The sequence below is a fragment of the Mus caroli genome, unplaced genomic scaffold (genome assembly GCF_978045245.1).
Source record: "Mus caroli unplaced genomic scaffold, Mus_caroli_1 scaffold_3, whole genome shotgun sequence".
Lineage (NCBI taxonomy): Eukaryota > Metazoa > Chordata > Mammalia > Rodentia > Muridae > Mus > Mus caroli.
In genome coordinates, this window is record NW_028227258.1 from 52,673,835 (window position 1) to 52,698,361 (window position 24,527).

Genomic DNA, 24,527 nt, shown 5'->3' on the forward strand with positions numbered 1-24,527 from the left:
AGTTGGAATATTCTGAAAGAGATTAAAGGAGGTTGTGTTGCAAAAAATGGTTTTCATTTTGGATGTAGTTTATCCTGTGTAGGCCACACTGTACTCAAACTCAAGATGTTCATGCATCAAGCCAGTCTTCTGACTGCTGGGATTTCTGGTATATGCTACCATGTCCTGCTCAGAAAACCCTTTTTTATCCCCTTAAACAGCCAAGAGTTCACTAGTCACATGTAAATACTTAGAGCAAGAACCATTATTAATTAGCCATAAATGGCAGACCTCTTTTTATTTAAATGTATTTCCTCCAAAACCACCTCTTCAACTACCATATGAAACTTATAGCTCTGAAGAGTTGTGTAGATGCTTAATGTAAATATTTTAGATAATTTAATGTACTGGAAAGATAATACTGTTTAGATGGACAGTAATACCATTCAAACGATCAAATAAAGATTATTTTAGCAAATTTTATTTTTATTAGATAGCAGTACACTATAGAAATCTAAAAGACAAAGTAATAAGAAAACAAGATTACTTATAATGAATAAACAACAATAAACTTTTTTGGAGGGGGTATTTCATTCTTGTCACTAAGTAAGACTATTCAGATTCCAAAGCTTTAGTTAACCAATGACTATATTTAAATAAAAGAAAAAAATAGTTTATAATTGTCACATATTTTGGTGACAGAATTACCATAGCACAAATAAAAAACTGGGTTGGTTTATTATAGTACGTTCTGATTTTCATTTAGTAGTAAAGTAGCTGCTTCAATGGATTCAGTTTGTAGCCTGTTCGATTACATTTAAGTTGTTGCTCCTTTATTACTCAGTTATTACTCCTTCCACCAGTTGGACATTCCTGGTAGTGCTAAGAAAGTAGGAAGGAATCTTAAAAACTCTATGGCTTGCTTTCTTAACAAAGACTTTTCTTCTGAGCTTTTGCTTCCTTCCAGTAGCTTGTTTAGATTTTAGTTTGTTAGGCTCTTACTTGATTGTAGTCCTCAGAAGGTCAGACTGTTTGCGTTTCCATCTTTCAGCCAGTGGTACAAAAAAAAGGGAAACTGAAGAGAGGATATAGCAGGTGCCAGAGAAATAGAAAGAGCCTGTGTAAGTCTGTGTGTAATCATATATCCAGCCTGCAAGGTAGGAATGATTTCTGTTAATGAAGTGACCCTTACTTTTGTTACTCAAACAAATCTTAAGACTTTGAAGGAAAATGCCTCCTGTTCTCAGTCTATACTGTGAGCCACTGGACTTAAATAGATAGAGGTTCTCACCTGTCTTGAAACTGGATCATTTTATCTGAATAGAAACTTATATTATTAAATACAAAAATTGTGGTCTCCAAAAACATGTCTTAGGGTAGAAACTGGAGAAAGTTAGGGACACAGCACTTCCCTTTATGGTGATCGCTACAGTCTGCTGTTCCTTCTTATCAGGAAAGTAACCATCAATAAGTTGTTTTGTTTCAAAGAAAAAAGGAGACTGAACCTTTACTGAGCCCTCATAAAGTTTATAGTTTTAGTGGAAAGTAGATATTAACCACTTAAAATATATATTTGATAAATTCTATAAAGGAGTGGGGGCTGTGATCACATGAGAAAGAACTGCTTGATAAATGTGCTGAACCAAAAAGCAAAGGAGTTCTTCCTGAAAAACTGCCTCTGAGCTATATTCCTAACTGGATGCTCTTTAAAATAAGAACAAGAGAAGCCTTGAAATCTTTTGGTCAATGGCACCTATTAGAACTTAAGTAAAACATCTTAAAAGTGTTTGTTTCACTGTGCGATAGCAAGAAATCAACATTTAAATGTCCAGATATAAAGTCTATACTCGCCAGGCGCGGTAGTGCACGCCTTTAATCCCAGCAGGACAGCCAGGGCTATACAGAGAAACCCTGTCTCGGAAAAACAAACAAACAAACAAACAAAAAGTCTGTACTCTGAAAACATCTTAGTGTTATAAAGATAATGATATGTATGCTTGTTTGGTTCTGGGATTGCAGATGATATTACTGGTGAAGAGAGGGGTGGAAATACTCTCTGCTTACAGGGTTTTTTTGTTTGGTTATGTTGTTGTTATTGTTTTTTTGTTTTTGTTTTTTTCCCCACCCCCAACTCCCATTTAGTGTAATTGTTTATTGCCATTTCTTCATTTTCTTGTTTAGCTCTGACTTCCAGGGTTTGAAGTTTTGTTTTTGTTTTTAAGTTTTAATTTATGTATTAGTTATATGAGTACACTGTTGCTGTCTTCAGACACACCAGAAGTGGGCATCAGATCACATTACAGATGGTTGTGATCTACCATGTGGATGCTAGGAATTGAACTCAGGATTCTGGAAGAGCAGTCAGTGCTCTTAACTGCTGAGCCATCTCTCCAGCCCCATGATGTTTTTATTAGTTGGCTCTGGGTATTGAACCCAGGGCTTCATGTACAGACATGGCAAACCTATGCTTTACTACTAAGCTATACTCCAGCCCCTTTTTATGGTGGTCTTATGTTTCCTATATTTTATGTAATACATGAATTGGCATGTAAATTATAGCCCTTTAAATTCAGCTAACTTTAGGAATTTGTTTACTGATTCTTGATTAGTGACCTCTGAATTAAGTTTCTTGGGGACTAGTTGAAGGAGTGGAGTGAGGTCAGCTAGGATGATGAGTCTTGGTGTTCTATGAACATGAATGACCTATAACTCCCTAAGAAGCAGGTGACTAATCTGAGCTAGGGAATTTTCTAGAAAGGAGGGAAGATGGAGCAGCACTACCTCCTCTGTGTATGTGTATATGTCCTGTGACTTTCTGATGGTTATCAAATGTTAGCATTATAGGAAAGAACTAGGGGTTCTTGCTAGTGATGTTGATAGTGCTAGTAGACAGGAGCACAGATATCAGTTGATTCAGAGCAAATCATTTCTAAGCTTTTCTTTTACACACACCTTTTAAAGAGAATGTTATGTCTGAAACATTAGGGCTTAAAATATTTTAATATTTTTATCAGAAAAGGGAGTTATTTGACATATTTCAAGTTGGATGAAATAATTTGCTTTGAATATTCTACCTATTTATACTTGTTAATTGAGACGCCAATATCTTTGAAATTCTAATTGAGATCCAGAGCCAAATCTTTAATTTTTAATGGTAGACAAAGGTTCACTACTCCAAGTTTTAATACTATTCAAGCTTGAATTTTTGCCTAAGTGGCTAGGGGCCACTTAAATCTGAGCTTGATTGTTATGGCTAAGAAGGGTTATCGAAGATACCGAGTATTTCAAGTATTTTGTGTTTAACACATGCTGATGAGGTACCTTAGGAATGGGACCCAAGTCTGAACAGAAAATTCATTTATGTTTTGTGTACCTTATATACACAGCCTAAAGATAATTTTTTAAAATGTGTTCATCTTTTTATGTTTGTATATTTTGCCTGTGTGTGTACACGTGTGCATGCATGCATGCAGGTGTAAAATGTGTGTATGTATGTACACCACATACATGCTTGGTGCCTCAGAGATCAGAAAAGGGTATTGGACCTGTGGACTGGAGTTACAGATGGTTGTGAAGCACTGTATGGATTCTGAGAACTGATCTTGACCTTCTGCAAGGGCTATATACAAATGCTCTTAACTGCCGAGCCATCATCTCTCTATCTCACTAAAGATAATTTTATATAATATTTTTAATATTTTTGTGCATGAATCAAACTTATGGTAGGAAAATTTGCCATTACAACATCATATCTCTCCCCCACCAAAGATTTATTATTTTGGATTTTAAGATAGTCAACCAATAAACTTTGCATAAGATTTTATGAGTTAAGTCGTGGAAAAGGAATTTAATATGCTCAGAAGTCTTCATTACCATGTGTTTCAGAATTTGTTTAAGCTAAGAATTCTTTTAGGGGGCTGATGAGATGGCTTCACAGGTAGGCTCTTGCTACAAAGCCTAGCAGCCTGAACTTTATCCCTGGGACTTGTGATGGAAGAAGAGAACTGACTCCCCATAGGCTGCTCTCTGTTCACCACACGTGTGCTGCAGCATGGCATGTTCACACACATATACTCACAAAGTAAAGAAACAAATGTAAAGAAAGAAGAAAAAAGGAATCCTGTTAGGCTTGCTGTTAGGTTTCCATTTATCAACATGTTACAACTTGAAATATACCCAGGAAGTCCTTATCCCAAAGCTCCTTGGTACTTCAACTATGAAACTGAAAATTCTGAAACTGGACTGTTTAATGAGAGCTTCCTCTGTTGGGTAGGAGGCATAGTGGCAAACTCCCAAGGTGTATGGACACAGTGATTTTATTTCTTTATTTTGAGATGTGGGTTTCACCAGATAGACCCAATTGGTGGCCTAGAACTAGCTGTCTAGACCAGGGTGACCTCAGTCTCACAGAGATCTATTGGCTCTGCCTATCAAGTACTGGAATTAAAGGTGTATACCACTATGCCTGGTAAGACACTCATCTTTTTGTCTCTCAGGGCCACTGGTTGGTTATAGCAGTTTTATCTCTTGGTTGAGTTGTAAAATATTTATGTGTTCTGTATATGCCATTAAATGAATAAATCTTGGGAAATGTGTGTTAGCAAATTAAAATCTTGGGGCCTTTTTAAGATAGGAACTCACTGAAGGCCCCAAGATAGAAATTTATAGTAAGATTTAGTAGGGCCACTTAAGCATTGGCTTTGTGCTTTGTCTTATTAGAAGATTAGCATTTTGACACTCTAGTCTTGGCTTTTGCAAACCTTTTAAACCACAATAGAGCCATTTGAAATTTATTTTTGATGTTTTCATAGATATTTATCAATCTTAGGAATGCTGAGTCAGAGTGAAGCTGGCTGGGTGGTGTGGTTGGAGGGAAATTAACCACCTGAAATGAACAGTTTATAAATTCTCCAGCGTTAGTGTATTCCCTTTTATTTGTCCAGACAGAGAACTTTGCTCTGCCATCTCACTTGTCTTCCATTCCTTCTAGTCTCCTCACTGGAACTATAACAGACCAGAAGCTTGAGTTATCTTTTCTCCTAAGAAATTCTGTAAGTCAGCATAACTGGTAAAACTTTTGAGGTTAATTTGGTAAATGGTAGAGCAAGGGTCAGAAGTTTTGTTCAGTATTGTATTTGAACTGAAGCTAGACTGGAAATAGGAATAGCCTGCCAGTTTATAACATAGCTTTCCTGTTAAAGGGACAGAAACCTCTCCTTGGTTGGATTTCTTTTTCTATAATACACAGAGCTAGTAAAAGATTACCAGTTTCTCTGTCATCTTTGACTTATAAAGTAACACATGCCTATTATAATCTTAGCACTTAAAAAGTAGGAGAATCTTGTGTCAGGGTCACTCTGTACTACATAGCAAGTTCTAGGCAGCCTGCACTATACAGTGAGACCTTGTCTTAGAAAACCAAAAAGAATTTAAAGGTTTTCTTAGAGTTTGTCCAAAATGGTTTGTTTTATGAAATAACTGACTAACATTTGAATTGTTCCATACCCATTTCAAGTTAAGGAAATAGATGAGTTAGGGTTATATCTATTTCATCAGATGTTCAGTATTGGATGGAAAAGAAGGCAGATTCCAGAGTTTACTAGAGATATAGCAAGGTTTCAAATAATAATTCTTATTTCTCCACAGCCTTTCAAAGCTAAAATCTTGGTGCTAAGGTGGAATTCTGGATATTATCTACCAGCATAAACCTAGCAGGTTTGAATGCACTGTGACTTTTAACCTACTCTTAGTCTGCTAAACACCCTCAGCTAGGAAGCTGGGTCTGATTTGAGCCATATTATTAAATAAAATTGGATTTCATACTAGTTATAGAGAAGGATAGAAAGAATCTGGTTGGAGAGGAAAAAGGTAATGCTCTGTGGAGGAGTACATGTGGGGAATGGGAGGCTTTTGGCTTCTTGTCCTTTGAATTCTTGCCTTAAGGAATTTTGTTGCTGCTATATTTCTTGTCATATTCATAATGATAAATTATATAATTATATTGCCCATGTGATCGCTATAGATTTTTTTTAATTGTGTAGTTTTGTTAAAAATTACATGGTTTCTATGGTTTTCCTATGCTTTTTCTCTTTCCCAGAATTATTAAAATGTTGTAAAGAACTAACTTTTCTTTTCTTTTTCATTCCCATACAGGAAAGAAAAGTATATTGCTTATTTACTCATTGGTACCATTTTAAACAAACATTTTGACTGAGGATTTACTGTTTGCCAGATTCCTACTTAAATATGCCTATATTCTTTTATAGGAATTTCAGCTTTTCATTTGTTAATAGATGTGGGTAAGTAAAAATGAGAATCTCTTACAGCTTTGAAGATTACCAATACACATTTAGATTTAAAGGTAAAAATCGTCACATAGTTTCCCATACCTCTTAATAATCAAGTTACCTGTTTTTAGTTTAGGTTTTCAAGGGCTTCATGTGCATTAGGCAAGTGGTCCACCCATGAGTTACATCTGCATTCCAAAGAACTGAGTTAATCTGAAAGCCAACATTTGTAGTATTTCTTTGGTAGGTGCTGCTAAAGTCAGAACTTGGAAAGAGATCTAATGGTCTTTATAAAGTTGTCTTTATCATTTCATAGAGGAACGATTTAGAGAAATCAGAGCCTCCCCGAAACCTCTGCCTTTAACTAGATGCTTAGCCATATAACACCACTCTTGGTGAGATATCTGTCATTGCGTATTATGATTATCTTACTTGGGATACTGTGAACAACAACTCCTAGATTAAAAATCAGTGAAGGCCTTTAATACTAGCCTAACCACTACCTTTGACTTGTTAGAAAATGTGTGGCTGTCCAAGTAAATTCTTAGGATTGGTGGGTACAGGAGCTCCATTTATCCTTACATATAGTTCTAAGTATTCTAGACTTTGGGTAAGAAAAATCTACAAAGATTTTTTTTTTTCTGATTTATCGAAAACAAATTTATAATGCATTAGGTGTGTACATGAAAGTATCACAATAAAATGATTCTGTTTTCTAATTTGCTCTGTTGTAGTCTGTTCTTTTTCAATTTGCTCTGTTGTAGTGTGTTCTTTTTTATTTAGAAAAACAAAAGGAAAGGAAAGGAAATAGAAATCAAGAATGGTGGCGCATGCCTGTAGTTCCAGCACTTGGGAGACAGATACAGGAGGATTAAGAGTTCAAGCCTGCCGGACGTGGTGGTGCACGCCTTTAATCCCAGCACTCGGGAGGCAGAGGCAGGCGGATTTCTGAGTTCGAGGCCAGCCTGGTCTACAAAGTGAGTTCCAGGACAGCCAGGACTACACAGAGAAACCCTGTCTCGGAAAAACAAAACAAAAACAAACAAAAGAGTTCAAGCCAGCATCTTCTAGGGTAGTGAGTTTAAGGCTGGTTTAGGCTACATGAGACCTTGCCTCAAAAACAAATAAGAATACAAACTTACCATCACTATACATTTGTTTTTTTAAACGATAGGGCAAAATCACTGTTTTCAATTATGGTCTGAAGGGAGCAAAAGCGCTGCTGGCCTCAGTTGGAGATTGTTTGTCTAGCATGAGTGCCCTGCGTTTGATTTGCTTCCCCACCCCTGCGTATACCAGGTAATGACCTCACACGTGTAGTCTCAGGTGGGGACAGAAGAGTCAGGAAGTTCCTAAGGTTCCTTGGGTGAATAGGAGGAAGTTTGAAGCCTACTTGGGCAAATGAGACCTTGTTTCAAAAACAGAATAAATGGTTTAAATATATAAAAGTTAATTTTAAGATGAGTTCCTTGTGGATGGTGGAAACACTATAGCAGTCAGTAAGGTCAATAGATGAGAACTCGGGTCTGTGAGAATCTTAACATTTAAGCCTTTACCAGTGAATAATTTTTTTCTGTGCAGGTCGTAAAATTTTTAACTAAATCAGCAAGCAAAAAATACCATTTAGGTAAAACTGGTTATTTCCAGTAAAGTAAAGCATATTTATAGAATTAACTTCATATTTTCCTGTATGGTGATCAGGGTAGAGCAAACATGGTGAAGGCAAATTTAGCATTTAAACCTGCACTGTTGCCATCGATCCTAGATTTCTAATTTCTTCATTGAAATTTGCTCAGAGAGTGACTTAGTTGTTACCTGCTATTGGTGGTCCAGAAAGGACAGCTATCCCAGCAAAGAAACTGGCATATCCCAAAAACTTGTGTACTCTAGAATTCTTAGATAGGTCAACCTGTAGGGAATGAGAATTTAGTGTTAGCCATTTTAAGGTTGAACTTCTCCAGTGTCTTATGTTTACAAAGCGGTGACAAATATCATTCAAACCAAAACAAAAAACCCACACTCAAACTGAACAGTTTGACTCCTGGGGTGATTTAGTTGGCTTTTCATCCCCAGTGTTAGGGAAGGGAATAGATGTCAACTAGGGAGCTAGGGTTGGCAAGGCAGAGTAAGTGTTTTCAGTTTATTAGTGGGGGACATTGGTGTTTGGGCTGGATAGATTAACCTTTTATATAGTTCAAGAGTGTTTTTACCTCCCAAACCTTAATGATCTTCCTTCTCAATTAGGAAATAGTATTTTGCAATCTGTGCTTATATTAATGTTGAATCTGCCTGTGGCTTATTACCAACCATGGGTTTATAAGAAATCTGGTAACACAGGAACTGATTTCATCTTTGGGGACCTGGGATTTTGCCTAAGCCTCATGCACTTTCCTACACAACTTAAAAACCATTTTAATCCCATTTGAGTTCAGGATTTAAGTTTGAAGTTAATATAGAGAACTTGTTAAAACAATGTCCTTAAAGTACATAGGATTCAAGGCAGCACACAGATGCAATCCTTATTAGCAGACTTATATACTTGTACCCTAGCAAGACCTAGAGACCCCTGGAGCCTAATGGAGAGGAGTAAACACAAGGAGAGTTGGAATCTTACTGGTCTCTGTGTTCCTCTTTATCCTGTTCTGTGTGGTTAGTCCTCTTAGCTTCTGTTCCTCACATGGTTAAGTGAATAATGACAGGATATAACTGCAAGATTTCTGAAGTCTTGTTTTTAAATCATAAAGTTAATATAAAATTTGAATTCTTAGGGAGGCTGTTACTCATACTGAGTCATTTATTACTAAGGAATGAGTCTACTCACCAATACTGGCAGTATTAGTGCCAGGTAGCCACCAGCAAAAATAGCAAAAAGGATGGTATAGGCCATAAGGAGTGGGAATGTGGTGGCTAAAGGAGCAAGCAGGTTAGTCACACCACACAGAATGAGGTAAGACTTGTGGTATTGATACTTCTTGATCCAATTTTGATCAGCAATCCATCCAGAAATGAGCTGACTGATTGTCTCAGTGATACCTGGAACAGTGAGTACAAAGTCACTCAATCTGTTTCCTAAACCCTTTTGGAAGCATGTCAGTGTCTAAGTGTATCTTTGCCGAAGGAGTAGGATGCCATCCTGAGGCCAGAGGATAGGAGGGAAAAATGGTTTCATAGTGAAATAGGATTATGTACCTTACTTTTTAAAACATCTCAGTGATACCTAGAACAGTGAATACAAAGTCACTCAATCTGTTTCCTAAACCCTTTTGGAAGCATGTCAGTGTCTAAGTGTATCTTTGCCCAAGGAGTAGGATGCCATCCTGAGGCCAGAGGATAGGAGGGAAAAATGGTTTCATAGTGAAATAGGATTATGTACCTTACTTTTTAAAACATCTAGTAAAATACCAGGATGCTGCTTCCAGCTGAATATGAAACCATTAAGTTGTCATGTATGTTCTCTAATTGTATGTGGAATCCCTGTTGACAAGACCATGGTCTGAAGAGGTCTTACAGTTTCTTCAAAGGTCCAGCAAGTGAGGCTATGAAACTTCAGTGTCCTGAGGAGTCATATGGTGAAACGAGAGAAATCAAATCAAATCTTATATTAAAAATATAGACACTGGGACTCTTTTATGAAACTTTGGAATTTAAGATCTCCAATATTTGTTAAAGTTAATTTGAAAATACATAAGTCGTTTATATATGTCATTTGATATGGTGTAGTGAGTAAAGTTTAAGAAGCACTTTTTTTTTTCCCATTCAGCATTGTTACTGTTTACCCTATTCTAAGACATAATACCAGTTAAAAATACCAAAAGTCAAGAATATCATGAAGCCAGGGGTGGTGAGTGCCTTTAATTCCAACACTTGGGAGGCATAGGTATTCACAAATATCTTGTGAATTTCATCCAGGCCACCCCGGTCTTCATGGTAAGTTCTAAGACAGATTGAGCTACATGATGAGACTAAATCTCAAAAACAGAACCATGAGTAATGCTGGGGAGAGAAGGCTTAGTGGTCCAGTACTTCCTTCACAGGCATGAAGTATGAGAAAACCAGTATGATCTCAAGTTGATTTGAATTTTAGGGGTTCAAACAAATGCTCCATTAGTCTCCTAGGATGTGCACTGAGACTGTATTACACTATTTGGCCTAATTTGTATAGCCTTAATCTGATCCAAATGGATTCTATCAGACAGTAAAAAAGTGGTTAACCAAAGCTACTCTTATGAAACAGCAGTTTTTGACTGAAGCATTTCTTCAGTGAGAACCTTTGAAACTAGGTGTCTTCAGCTTTGTAAGGGCTTTCTCCCAAGAAATCTGTAGAAGAAAAGTTAAGTTGAGTGTTGAGAATTGTCCAGTTGGAGCAAAACAATCTCATTCTTTGTTTCAGACTTCCTGTCTTGTCAGTGGAGAGAATCTTCAACTTAAGTATTTTACCATCCAACATTTTGTGATTACATAGAATAATTGTTTTTGTGTTTTTAACATACGTTCTGTTTTAAACACAAGCCTGTGGATTAGTGACTAACTCAACAGTCATTTGTCTCTTACAATTATTTCAACAGGAAAATTGCTTAGCATTAAGTACCAGTAGATCATTATGCTAGCCTGGCACTACACTAAATTACATATACATTACATTCATAATCTGACATTTGGGAGGGAAAGCAGTGTATTATGCCTATCCTATGGGAAAAGGAAATCCTGACCTGGAGGAGAATGCCTTGCCCAAGGCCACACAGCCAAAACAAAAAACAAACAGCAAGAGCCTGGCCTGGGAAGTTAAGCTTCAGAATCCATCCTTCAAGTTCTTACACACCATGTTTTCTAGCTGAGACTTTTCTTCCCAGGTTAGCTGTTGACACCTAGCACCAGCTTTTGAAATTAAGTTTCTTCCCAGTGAACAATTGATATCTACTGTGAGACACCTGAAGGTGGGTAAGGTGAGTTAGGGTCCTCTAGAACCTGAAAGACGGCAGTTGCCAAATCTGCGAGAGAAAATGCACACTACTCTGTTTAACCCCAGAACACTTGCTTTCCTAGCCTTCCACGCAGTCACTCTCGCTTTCCCCCTTTCCCTTGCTTCTGCTTTAAAATAAAATTTAGTAAACCAATATCAAGCTAAGTTCATTTTTCTTACCAGCTACAGACACAAGGTAGGAGGCATCCATTACGTCAATCCCAAGTGTTTTTGCTCTGGCTACTAGGTGGAAAGTAGGAATGAAATATGCTAATTGGCTCAGGAGAAAAGACCAGGTAAAAATGTAGAAGAAAGGATTTCTAAAGAGAGAAATATCTAAAAGTTTTTGTTTGCAGTTCCATGAAACAAACTTTTTCTTGTGACTTTTGTCATTGCTCATGAGTAACAGCCTGTTCCTATGAGGCCTATTGCTGAACTCTTCGCTTTGATTTCCTAAGACAGTTAAAGTTTTGGTAGGTTGTCCAGATTTCTTCATAGTACTGTCTTTGATGAAAGACTCCTGTGTGTCATTGCAGTTCGATGTTTCTGTCTTGTATGATGCCTCTGGTTCAGTTGCAGACAAAATGCTACCTTTGTTTTCAATGTCAGAATTGTTGTTTGATTGGCTGTGGATGGGTCTTAAGAGCATGCTGGAAGGCACCAAATTCAATGTAATTGCTCCAAATAAAATAAGAGCACCTAAATGGAAGAGAGAATTTAGAACATAAGAATAGTCTTTCAGCTCATGCTACTGTCTATTCATAGGCTGGGAGGAGTCCAATCTCCATAGTCCAATAATTCTTTAAAATAAAACTTTGCCTCCCATGCTACTTAAAAAACATTTGTGTGTGTGTTTTGGGGGAGTGGGGGAGGTCCACTGAAGCCAGAAGAGAATCACATCTCCTGAGTTGGGATTGCAGGCAGTTGTGAAATGTCTGATTAGGATTCTGGGAATGGAATTCTAGTCATCTGGAAGAACAGCAAAATTCCTTTAACTGCTTAGCCATCTCTCCTTCCCTGCCTCCCAAATTTAACTGAAACCACTTACGTCTATTGACAATATACATGATGCAAAAATGTAATACTTTAGATATTGGAAAACCAGGAAATTGAAAAGAAGTTATTTTTGCTAAAGGACAAGATAGGGGATTGGGAAGTGGGTAATAATCTGATGGCACAAATTTACATTTTTTTTTTTTTTTTTTGGTTTTTCGAGACAGGGTTTCTCTGTGTAGCCCTGGCTGTCCTGGAACTCACTTTGTAGACCAGGCTGGCCTCGAACTCAGAAATCTGCCTGCCTCTGCCTCCCGAGTGCTGGGATTAAAGGCGTGCGCCACCACGCCCGGCACAAATTTACATTTTAAGTAGGTATTTTAAATATATTTTGACTGGATTTTGGTGTAGAGAATATAGAATTAGCTGTCAGGAATCATGGGGGAAAACATGTTAGAAAAAGCCTTTTTTCCCCCTTGAAGACATGCTAGTCTTGCCTTTGATGTGAGTACTTGGTTGGTTTCAGGATGTCCTGAACAAAGCCATGACTTAGTGTTTCTGGAGAGAACAAGCTTGTCTAGGCTTTTCTAGAGGCGTATCAGCTGGAGGTTCCCATTTACCGTGGAACTACTGAATAGTCCTCTACATAGGGAAGAGTAGTCAAAAATACTATAAAGATAGAAATAGACACAAATACATTTCACTAGAATACTTTTAAGATAGAAAATTATGAAATGGCTTTGTGAAAATTCCTAGTTGATAATATATATAAAGATTGTCTGGTAGGAACATAATCTTTTTACAAATACTCCATTAACTCTTAGATTTGTTTTTAAATGCAGAGTTTTGGTTTTTTGTTTTGTTTTCTTTGGATGCTTTAGTGAAAAGATTGGAAAAAAAAAAAGAAAACATTGTTTTCCTAAGGCTTTTACTGCACAGCATTTCTAGTTGCACCTCATGCATGGAATTCTGAAAAGAGAATTCTTGAGTTGGCTGGCCAATAGGAAGATTTCTTACTTATATTATCTAAGGAAGGGGGTGTGCTCCCATTAAATATGTTTTATTTCCCCCCTCTCATCTTCAGTGCTACGTGTTGCCTGGTGGCCTGTAATCCCAGCATTGCCACGAGTTCTGGACCTGCTAGTGTGTCATAGTGACCTTGGATCTAGGAAGGAATTATTAAAGCTTCACTTCTAGTATTCAAAAGGGGGGCTAAACATTACATTTTTAGTGTTGAAAGTTTAGAAATGTAGACTGACTCACCTGTCCAGTCATAAAGATCTATCAGGAATTTTGTAAAGGGTGCCAACAAAAATGTCAGTCCCATTCCAGAACGGGCAATTGCTGTAGAAAGGCCCAATCGTTTTTTGAAATATTTGGTAATTACCACAGCAGCTACTTGATACAAGAAAGCAGATCCCAAACCTTTAAAAAAACGTTTGAAATTAGATCATTAGTTATCAGATCAGATGACGTAGATGAGATAATATATTTAAGATCTATGGGCAGCAGGACAGTTTCCTGTTTCTTCCTTTATGGACTTTTGATTGTGGACTCACCAGGTAACAGCCCCATGGTCACACAAAGAAAGGGAAGGCCTGTGGCCCAGCTGCTGAGGAGAGAGCCACCAGAAACCAGGAAGGTCCCAAGAATGGAGGTAGTTCTTTCTCCAAGTATGTCACAGATAATAGCAGCCAGGGGACCTTAAGAAGAGAAAGGCAAAGTGCTAAGTTAATATCCTCAGACATCCCTTAGGCCCTGTCTGTTATTTGACTGAGTGATTAGAGGAAAGCAAGACAATTGGTATAAGATATTGTATATTCAAAATTGAAATAAAATCATGTTTGTACTAGTGGCCTCTGTTTAGTACAAATTTGCATCGCTAATCTCCATATTGCACCAACTAGAACTAAAGGAGAAATTGGTTTAATGTTTGTTTTGAATATGATCACATAGTTAGAGCTGAATTGTTTCACTTGCAGGTTAAAGTCTTGGCTCTCTAGGTTTAAAGCCTTACCAGACATAAAACAGAAAACCACAAGGCATGAAAAAACATCAATCATTAATTAAATACTTGGACTCTTAATTCCTTTTTTTCTTTCCCTGTCTTTTTTCAAGATGGGTGTTTTTTCTGTATAGCCTTGGCATTCTGGAACTTGCTCTATAGGTCAGGTTGGCCTCCAACTCAGAGATCCACCGTCTGCCTCCCAAGTGCTGGGATTAAAGACGAACACCACCAATACCTGGCCTTAATTCCTTTTTAACCTTAATTTTCCCAACTTAATTACCAAGTTAAATAGAGCGTAAACACTGATGTCTCTTTCAATATTACATATTGATATTAATGCATATTAATAGGTGAACTTGAATGTACATTACTTCAGCCCTAAAGGAGTGACGTGTTGTCATGGACCTTTGTGGTCATTCTCCATAGACAGCAAGCTTATTGCCTGCTCCATACCTGCAGAGAAACGGAGTGATGACATAATGGATCCAATCCAACCAATTTGCTCTGAAGTGCCTTCAAACTCTTCTTGAAAGACCACAAAGAAAATTGCAAATGTCTTGGTCATTCCCATCACAAACACGTTTACCTAAATCAAAACATACAGAGTCCTTGTTGGGTGCCAAGTGGGCTCGAGCTGTTACCAGAGGTTCTATTGCTCCAGCATCTCAGTACTTACTCATTTGTCTTATTGTGGTTTCTGGGTATATAATAGGGGGTGGGAGAAGCAGTGCATTCCTCTTTAAAGTGTCAGGACAGATTCATGGAAATAATCTCATTTAGTCCCCATTTCAAGCTTATGAAAAGGATATGTCACTATTGTTTTATAGTGAGAGTTGAAGTTGAAGAGAAAAGTTGCCAGTGGTGGTACGGGCACTGAGACTTAGATCCTAGGCTGACTTGACTCCCCATTACTATTTTTTTACATATTGTCTCTGGCAGTTATTACAGGTGCCTTTGGGGGTGAGGGGGGACCTGTTTATATATAACCATTCCTTTGGGGGTGGGGGGGACCTGTTTATATATAACCATTCCTCAACTCCTAATTGTAAAGGATTGTAGCCACTCCTACCCTGCTTTAATCATCATTTCTAGTCTTATTTCAGAATAGCATTTCCTATCTGGAGGCAAGAGGTCGAGAATTGGCAACTGCCTAGGAGGCTTTCTAAGAAAGAGTCCTAAACATTTTTCTCATTCTCACTTGAAAGCAAGTACAAAGTGAAACTTGGGGCTGGAAAGATAGCGTAGCAGTTACAAGCACTTGTTGCACTTCCAGAATACCCAGGTTCAGTTCCTAGCACCCACAATATAACTTTCTTTAAAAAAAAAAATCAATTGTACCATTAAATGTAACTACCAAATGTTCTAGACTTATTTCAGGTCAAAATACAGTGTACCTTCTTGTGAACAAGAAGCACTAATATAAGGGTCATTCTGTAAGCCTTTAGCCTGTGCGTGAGCTATGTATGTAGTGATGGGTGGTAGCCACAGAATGCTTATGCTTTTACAATCTGTCTTTGAAGCCCTAGAACTCACTGTGTAGACCAGGGATGGCCTTGAAGTCACAGAGATCTTCCTGTGTCTGCCTCCCAAGTACTGGGATTAAAGACACATGCCACACTTCCAGTGTACCTCTATTGTTAATCTTTTGAATTTGGCTGGCTGTTGGTCTCCAATTGGAACTTTTCCTTATTCTCTTCCTGATGTCTGTCTCTGAGAGCTGTGAAATGGGTGTGACCTGCTCAATATAACAGGTTTTGTTGTCTGTTCACTGAGTATCAGGAACACAAAGGCAGAGCTCTAGCATCTGTCCAGCCAGCTCTCTAATTTTTAACTTCCTAATTAACTTCTATTTCTACCTTAAAAAGATATTAAAGACCTTTCCCAATATCTGTATTTTCCCTTAGTTAACCAGGCAGACTACATAAGTCTTGATCCCAATGCCTTGGATTAAGGTTGGTAGGACTCAGTCCTGCTTCATCAGACATTGTAATTGCCTAAACTCCAAATCAAACAAAAACCTAGGAATAGTCCAACCCCTAATTTCCAGCTTAAAAGCATTTAGTTTTTTGTTGCTTTGGGTTTTTTTGTTTTTCAAGACAGTTTCTCTGTATAGTCATGTCTGTCCTTGAACTAAACCCTCCCCCTGCCCCCCTGCTCCCAATCTCCTGTGTCCGTGTGGTGTGTATATGTTTAGACCAGGCTGGCTTCAAACTCAGAGATCCACCTGCCTCTTCTTCCCGAGTGCCCCTGGAATTAAAGGCATGGCCCACAACCCCTGGCAAAGCAGTTCATTTTCTTGGACCCATAAGAGGATAAAGTGGACTGCCTTCCCCCACCCCCACACTCTGTGGTGTGTGTGTGTGTGAGAGAGAGATCTAGATCAGCCACGACACTCATTTTGAAGTCAGAGTGCCTATTGTCAAGGTTAATTTTATTTAATAACAGCTCTTTTTATTTCTAATCCTTCTGTAAGGTTATCTTAGCTTATTAGCTTATCCTGACCTTCATAGATAAGTTTCTTCAAAGTCTGTTCTGTCTTCTTCCTCTAATTGAAGTATTCCACTGAAAACCTAAGTGCTCTGACCAAAATTCTCAAAGACTTCCTTGTTGCTAAGTCAGATTGTTGCCATTTCTATCATGTGGCCTCAGCATTGGCCATACATCATTGTTCCTGATAATTCCTAGACATCTGCCTACTCCTCTGCTCTTGTTTCCTCTGTGGATGATTCCATTTGTCCCTACAATGATCTCCCCCAATTTTGTCCTATCCCTTTAGCTTTAAAGTTAAACTGTGTATATTGGAGACACAGGTTGCTATATACTTCAGGTGCACAAAGACTATAGCAAACACATTCTTGGTTGCAAGTTCCTTAGACTTTGTCCAAGATTACGCCATTCAAACTGTTCAGAGTTTTTCCGTCTGTTCCTTTAACTCTAGTGACCATCATTCAAAACTTACCAAAGTACATAAACTAATGACTCTGGACTCTGATTCCCTGCTCTCAGATTCCTCTCCACACCTTAGTGGTCTGTCCTCCCAAAATGCTCAGATCTGCATTTTCAGTTACTTCTGGATACTGGGTTAAATCTAGGGCCTGTTTTTTTGCCCGTATTGCAGCTTGTCCAATGGATACCCAGTGTCCAGGTTCCATCTGAAGTACCTTTCCAATTACCTTGCCTCACTAAAACTACATAACTTCAAAACAACCAATTGTCTTAATCTATCTGTTGTTTTTCTGAGATTATTTCACAGTGCAGCCCCAACTGACTTTGAACTCGAGTTCCTCCTGCCATCACCTCCCAGTCGCTGCAATTACAGGTGGATCACACGTAACTGTGCCAGCACATGTGGTTCTTAACATGTTTTCAGTAGCCTCTCTCCACCTCTGACTTCATCCATCTTCTTGGCTGCTTATAAATGTATCTATAAATTAGTCCTCCCCACCCCCGTCAAAAAAAGAAGGTATTTAATGAGTGGCTACACTGTCTCAGGCTGTGTATTCAGAGTAGGCATACAATAGTGAACGTAACACTGATGAACAGTATAAATGTGGTTCCCTAACAGCACTGAACAGTTTGGTAAGATACACTGTGATGGTTTGAATATTCATGGCCCAGGGAATGGGGGTGTGGCCTTGTTGGAGTAGGTGTGGGTTGTTTAAGGAAGTGTGTCATTATGGGTGTGGGCTTTAAGACCCTCATCCTTAGCTCCCTGGATGCCAGTCTTTTCCTAGCAGCCTTCAGATGAAGATGTAGAACTCTCAGCCCTTCCTGCACCATACCTGCCTGGACACTTCTATGTTCCTGCCTTGAAGATACTGGAGTGAACCTCTGAACCTGTAAGCCAGCCCCAATTAAATGTTGTCCTTACAGCAGTTGCCTTGATTATAATGTCTGTTCTCAGCCATACAACCCTAACTAAGACACAGACTAAACCCAGAAGCAGTTATATATGTAAAGTAGGTGAGTTACAGTGTGACTGCTTCTGTGGTGAGCTCACAAAGCATACTGAGAATTTCACTTTTGAGGGAGCTTAAATCTTATAGAAAAGCACACTTGTAATTTACATGGAAATAAATGCCTTGCCCTGTTAGGATGTGTATTATCCCTATGAGCAGTGAGCTGAGCTCATTGCTAACAGTTTGGTATATTTATGTGCTCCAGTAACCATCATCATGTTGCCTGAGTAACATTAGTAACCTGATCATTAGCTACTTTTAACTAGCAGTAACTAATCAAATAGCTTGTTATCCATTGAGAATAATGCATAAAAGGGTGGGAGAACCAGATGCCAACACCAACAGCATACACCATTTGAGAGGAGGCCCAACCAGCAGGGCTCTCGGGCTTACGGCATCTTTAGCTTCCCCATTATTAATGTTTCTATGGAAGGGGAGAAGAAACTCTCTCCTTCAGTAATGGAGCCAGAATTCAACAAATTGTGCTTTATTTGGTAAGTTTTATAATACACAGGTCTAGCTTAGGACCTCTACCCTCCGTCCCTCTTTTCTATCATTAGGAGTAAAGCATTATGTTTTCTCACCTTCAGTTTCATACTGATGTCTGTCACTCATCTGGACTTGTGTTCCTATCATGTGAGCTGCTTACTGTAAATCCAAGCAGGGCAGGAATGTCAAGAAGAAAGAAGTGACTTTGTGAGTGTGTCTCAAAGTTAAGAAAATGATCTAGGGGTGCTTAAGAATTATAGGGCTGGGACCACTGTGCACAGGGTTATTTGTGGCACAGCTATGATGGGATCCACCAGTGTTCCAGAGCAGACATGCAGATAATGGACATCACCGCTTTTTTACATAGCAACTCCAACAGTGTCTTGGAGGCGAGGGTAAGAAGTCTTTCCTTACAATACATGTCAGATATAGAGTATAGTTCGAGTTTAAGTCATGGGGGTGGGGGAGTGTGGGCAGCAGACTGAACTATCTTCAGCCCCTGTTAATGAAGGGGCTGCCATGCTGGCTTTCTATTGCTATGATGAAATACTTGGGAAGGAAAGGGTTCCTTTCAGCTTCCAGGTTATAGACCATAACGAAGTCAGAGCAAGATCTGAAGCAGAAGCTATGGAGGAATACTGCTTACTGGCTTGTCTTCCCTGACTTGCTCAGTTTGTTTTCCTAAACAACACAGGACCACCTGTCCTGGGGTGCCAGTGAACTAGGCTCTCCAAATCTATCATTAACCAAGAAAATGTCCTCACAAACTTGCCTACAGGCCAGTCCGATGGAAGCAGTTTCTCAGTTGACATTCCCACTTTCCAGATACATACAGGTTTGTGTCAAGTAGATAAAAACAGCATGAGTAGCCTGAAGTATTGTGTACATGTTAGGCTGAGTGGGTGGGCACTTAGTTTTGAGATAAAATCTTAACATGTATGACTGGATGGTCTCGAACTATCAGCAATCATCTTGCCTCCCTTGCATCCCTCCAACCCTGCCCAGTGCTGGAATTCTAAGCATCTCCCATACCTGGCAGAGCTGAGTACTTTCTAGGAATGACCTGTGCTAGCTCTTACTTAGTCAAAAATATGATATCCCCAAATCCCAGTTGCCATTCTGCCAAAGTAGACCTGCCAGCCATTCCTGGAGCATTCTCTGATTGGGAGATGTGAAGAGGCAGTGGGGAGGCCTGGATGGGAATGCTTCTCCTTTCTCTCAAGGGGAACAGCTCAGCTCCTGGGTTCAGCCAAGGTGGCCTCTGGTCTTAGCAGTTTGGGCAAGTTCCTGGCTTCCTGTCTACTCAAATCTCTTGATTCCTTCAGCGACTGCTTTGAGCTTTTCTTCGTACAGTTCAGCACTTGGAAAGGGGAAAGAAACACTTACCAGGAAAAAATGAAACACGACCATCCACCCCCATCCTCCATCCAGGGGTTTGGTGTAAGGGGAGGGCGTTTCTTCCCTCTTTACCATGATGCTTCCTGTAGGCTACTTGCGGAGATCACTGGAACAGATGCAAAACAGTTTATTCAATAGTCAAGAAAGTAACCTAAATGTAAGTGGGATATTTTGTTTTTCTTTTTGGTTCGTTTTAAGACCTGCTATGTGGCTCCACCTGGCCTAGAACTTGTGGCTGTCCTTCCTTTACTTCCTGAAGGCTGCAATTATAGGTGTGCATGTTAAACTATTAAATTTGATTTTGTTCCATGGTTATGAAACCAACTGTTCTTTGATTTTACTTTTTCGTTCCCCCTTAGTTACATGTGAAGTCTGCCTGATGTTAATAACCTCACGTCCCTGATGGGAATGGCCACTCTACTTGTGCTCAGGATCTCCATCAGCTGTAAGCCAGTTTTAGAGGAAGCCATGTGTTACCCATCCAGTCCTGTGAACCAGCCCTTGAATCTAAAGAAAAGTTAAATGGGAGGGGGCTCTTGGGTTTAGACAGCCCCTTTTTATGGAGCTTAGGTATTTTAAAGAACTAGATAGCCCAACAGAGTAACTTATCTCTTAAGAGAATACTAGATCAGAAAAATAAATTGGGACGCCCACTTAGGAAATATGAGTGATTTGAAATAGAGGGTACTAAATTGGTTAAATATTTTGGTTGTGGTGGTGAACTTATGATTCTGCAGGAGACTAGTCTCCACCTTAGGAGAGAGATGCTAAGCATTCAAGATTAGAATGTCATAGTGTGCTAACTTCAGACAGAGTTGAGTAAATAAATACCCACATATTGAGAAAGAATGTGTTCTGAGGAATGGATGTTATCCTCATCTGTCCTTGTGAAAGCAGCCAGGTGTGTATGCGACGCATGTGTGTGTGTTTAGTGTCTAAAAAAGTAAGGTCTGTTAGATTAGACAGAAAGATTCCAGTTGTGAGGTGTGTGTGTGTGTGTGTGTGGGGTGTCTATTAGATGATTCTAGACAGAGAGATTCTAGTCATTCCAGGTCCCTGAGAAGACCAACCCATCACCCAATTCCAGTTCCACTTCACCTTACCTTTAAGCAAATGAATCCTCTGGAGACAAGGAAATTTCAGGTGAAAAATTAGTTATTTTCCCTAAAACGTCACTCTCTAAGGCGTTTCCTTCCCATTCCACTGCTTGGTGGAAACAACCAGGCTCTGTAATCAAGCTGGGCAGCGCTGAGGTTCAGCAGCTCCTGCCTGTGGACTTTACTTCCTGAGGGAGGAGGAGGAAAGGCTGTAACTTGAGAACAACTCAGGCCAGCCTTCCAGCCTGCCCACAAGGTAGACTTTTTTCACCTCCGGCCAAAAGCCATTGGGTAAACCAAGGAGAAAATCTTCTCAAGTCTGGGGTGGGGGATGGGACTCCAGATTTTTGAAAGTTGTCCAAAGTTCCTCAGGGAGGCTGAGACTAGTTTATAAAAGAAGCATAAAAGTCTTCCAGAGACGGGGGAGCGCTTTCTGGACCACAAATGGCAGTGCTGGAGCTGAAGATAGTGCTCCACCATAGAGTGCCTGCTTAACGCGGGTACCAGGGTTTAGTCCATATTAGCAAACGCACTGCAGTCCGTAGTAAGTTCAGCCTGCTCTGTGCTCCTTTGTGCCCACTGACTCAGTGGTATGATTACTAATTTGGGGTTTCAGGCCCCATTTTAATTGCTTTTTTGAACCCGATTACTTTAACTTTCCATGAAGATATATACTTACAGTAATTTTAATGAAACTTTTTCTTACTGAATTTTGGAAATGATTAAGGCTGAGTCCTAGAAAATTACCTGAATAATTCAACGTTCCAGTCCAATTTCCTTCCTTTGCTCCACCTTCCACATTAAAAAAAAAAAGTCAACAAAAAAGTGCCTTTGATCTCCTACACCAACATTCCAGGTTTTAATCCAGAGTGTATTTTAACTCTTTGTTTGATCTGGAGATCTGCACCTTTGTTCTGTTTTTTAAACATGGGCTTCTCATCCTCTTAAAGCCCATCTCTAATTTTTCTTATTAAAATTCTTAAAGAAGGATGGCTTAGTTTGGGAGAACGCTCCGTGAACGCAACCATGGACACATGATGCAGATAAGGGTGTTGGTGGGAAAGATCAAAGAAACAGACAGCGGAAGGCAAAACACAGAGGAAGAGATAATTATATACTCCAGAAATGCTTTTATTGACCCTCCATGGGACTGTTTTCAAGGTCTTTGGTGGCAGGATTGATACCCTTGAAACTGTTGAGGGCTAGTGAGTAATGCTGGTTTGGATAGAAGCTCGACGTTGCATTTTAAGTCTTGAAATCCTGAACAAGCTAACCTCTTTGAATTTGTTTCAAAAGCTATAAACTGTTATTAATACTATTTTACAAGATTGTTTAGGGTCAAGAATATTTCTTACTGCAGTGTATGGTAGCTTGCACTTACAATCTCAGCACACCGTAGATGCAGAAGAAAGGAGGATTGCTGAGTTTGAGCAAATTGGGGTTAAAGTCAGACTCTGCCAGGCCGGGTGTGGTGGCACACGCCTTTGATCCCAGCATTCGGGAGGCAGAAGCAGAGGCAGGTGGATTTCTGAGTTCGAGGCCAGCCTGGTCTACAGAGTAAGTTCCAGGACAGCCAAGGCTACACAGAGAAACCCTGTATCGAAAAACCAAAAAAAAAAAAAAAAAAAAAAAACCCAAAAAAGTCAGACCCTGCCCCCACTCCCACTCCCTCCCCCCAAAAAAGAAAAAAATGAATTAGTCTTGTTAATGAGAGGAAAGACTTGTTAAACTATCTGGGATATTAGTTAATATTTCAGCATCTGTAACCACTGATTCAATGTTGCATTTACGGGGTCTTTAAACTTATGAATATCTCAGCCTATAACCTTTTTTAGCTTCTGTCCTTAAAGCTATTTGGTAAGAATTTACTGTTATTTCTTTTTAAAAAAAAGATATTTATTTTTATTTATGTGAGTACACTGTAGCTGTCTTCAGACACACCAGAAGAGGGCATCGGATCTCATTACGGATGGTTGTGAGCTCCATGTGGTTGCTGGGATTTGAACTCAGGACCTCTGGAAGAGCAGTCAGTGCTCTCACCTGCTGAGCCAGCTCTCCAGCCCCTCCCCCCCATAACTTCTTACTACCATTGTTATGCTGTCTGATAACTTATGAACACTCTTCCGCCCTTGGGACTCAGAGTTTAGCACAACACTGCTAGGTTAGGAAAGTCACCCAGTTGAACCTTTCCTTGTCCTTGTTCAGTCCTTAGTTGTAAAAAGTTGGCTCCCAGCTGGGCAGCACACAGGAAGCAGAGGCAGGTGGATCTTTGAGTTTGAGGCCAGCCTGGAGTACACAGTGAGTTCCAGGATACCCAGGGCTACACAGAGAAACACTGTCTCTAAAAACTAACAAACAAAAGGTTGGCTCACAAAGCTGGGCATAGGGGCACATGCCATTGATTCCAGCACTCAGGAGTCAAAGGTAGGCAGATCTCTGCATTCAAGGCCAGCCTGGTCTACAGAGTGACTTCCAGGACAGCCAAGTTTATGCAGAGAAAACCCTGTTTCAACCCCTACTCCCACTTCCTAAATAAATAAATAAATGACACAACATAGCATAACATAACAAAAGTTGGCTTACAGAATTGGCCTCTGGCTAGCATTTGGGAACTTAGCCTTCAGGGGAATGTCTACCATCACTGTTCCTACAGGGAGCAAACAATCTGACTTGTGCTAAACACTCCCTTCTGGGAACCTGGAACTTTGACATTTGCTAGTAGAAAATGCTCATGTGATTAGTCTCCTCTGGGCACTAAGTGTATAATGACTTCTGCAGCTGAAGATATTTCATAAATGTTATCACAGCTCCGTGCTGGAGAAATTCAGTACATTCTATGGGACTTGACTGAAGGAGAGTTCTTGGAACTTTTTGCCCTGCTGCTTTTCTCGTTTTGTCCCAAACACCATTTCTCTTTGTCAGTTCTCCTTTTACTATAATAAACATGATTACAGGGAAATGTTGCATCTTCCGAGTCCCAGTGGATCATCAGACCTAAGTATCTTAGTTAGGGAAACACTATGACCAAAAAGCAAGTTGGGGTAAATACCTAATAAAAGAAATTGGAGGGGAAAAAAAAGCAAGTTGGGGAGGAAAGGGTTTATTTGGCTTACACTTTCATTCCTATTCATCTTTGAAGGAAGTCAGGACAGGAACTCAAACAGGGCAGGAACTTGGAGGAAGGAGCTAATGCGGAAGCCACGGAGGGATACTGCTTACTGGCTTGCTTAGCCTGCTTTCTTATAGAACCCTAGACCACCTCAGGGATGGCACCACCCACAATGAGCTGGACCCTCCCTATCACTAATCAAGAAAATGCTCTACAGGTCTGCCTACAGTCATATCTTATTGGAGGCA

General features: G+C 39.5%; 1 protein-coding gene across 3 annotated transcripts; it reads right to left on the reverse strand.

Annotated features, from left to right (window-relative positions):
- Positions 1-474: 474 nt before the first annotated feature.
- Positions 475-21,360, reverse strand: Slc16a4 (solute carrier family 16 member 4). Of its 3 annotated transcripts, XM_029475266.2 has the most exons (10): positions 21,177-21,360; positions 20,062-20,179; positions 14,681-14,813; positions 13,779-13,922; positions 13,483-13,644; positions 11,407-11,925; positions 9,088-9,299; positions 8,082-8,175; positions 6,388-6,454; positions 1,046-1,129 (listed from the first exon to the last, which is right to left on the reverse strand). In XM_029475266.2, exons 2-9 carry the CDS (start codon positions 20,146-20,148, stop codon positions 6,399-6,401), a joined length of 1,407 nt encoding a protein of 468 aa, XP_029331126.1. In that variant the 5' UTR covers positions 20,149-20,179; positions 21,177-21,360; the 3' UTR covers positions 1,046-1,129; positions 6,388-6,398. The 3 variants fall into 3 exon arrangements, with proteins under 3 accessions (XP_029331125.1, XP_021014191.1, XP_029331126.1); XM_029475265.2 differs by lacking the exon at positions 6,388-6,454 and having other exon boundaries at positions 475-1,054; XM_021158532.3 differs by lacking the exon at positions 6,388-6,454 and having other exon boundaries at positions 475-1,129.
- Positions 21,361-24,527: the final 3,167 nt, after the last annotated feature.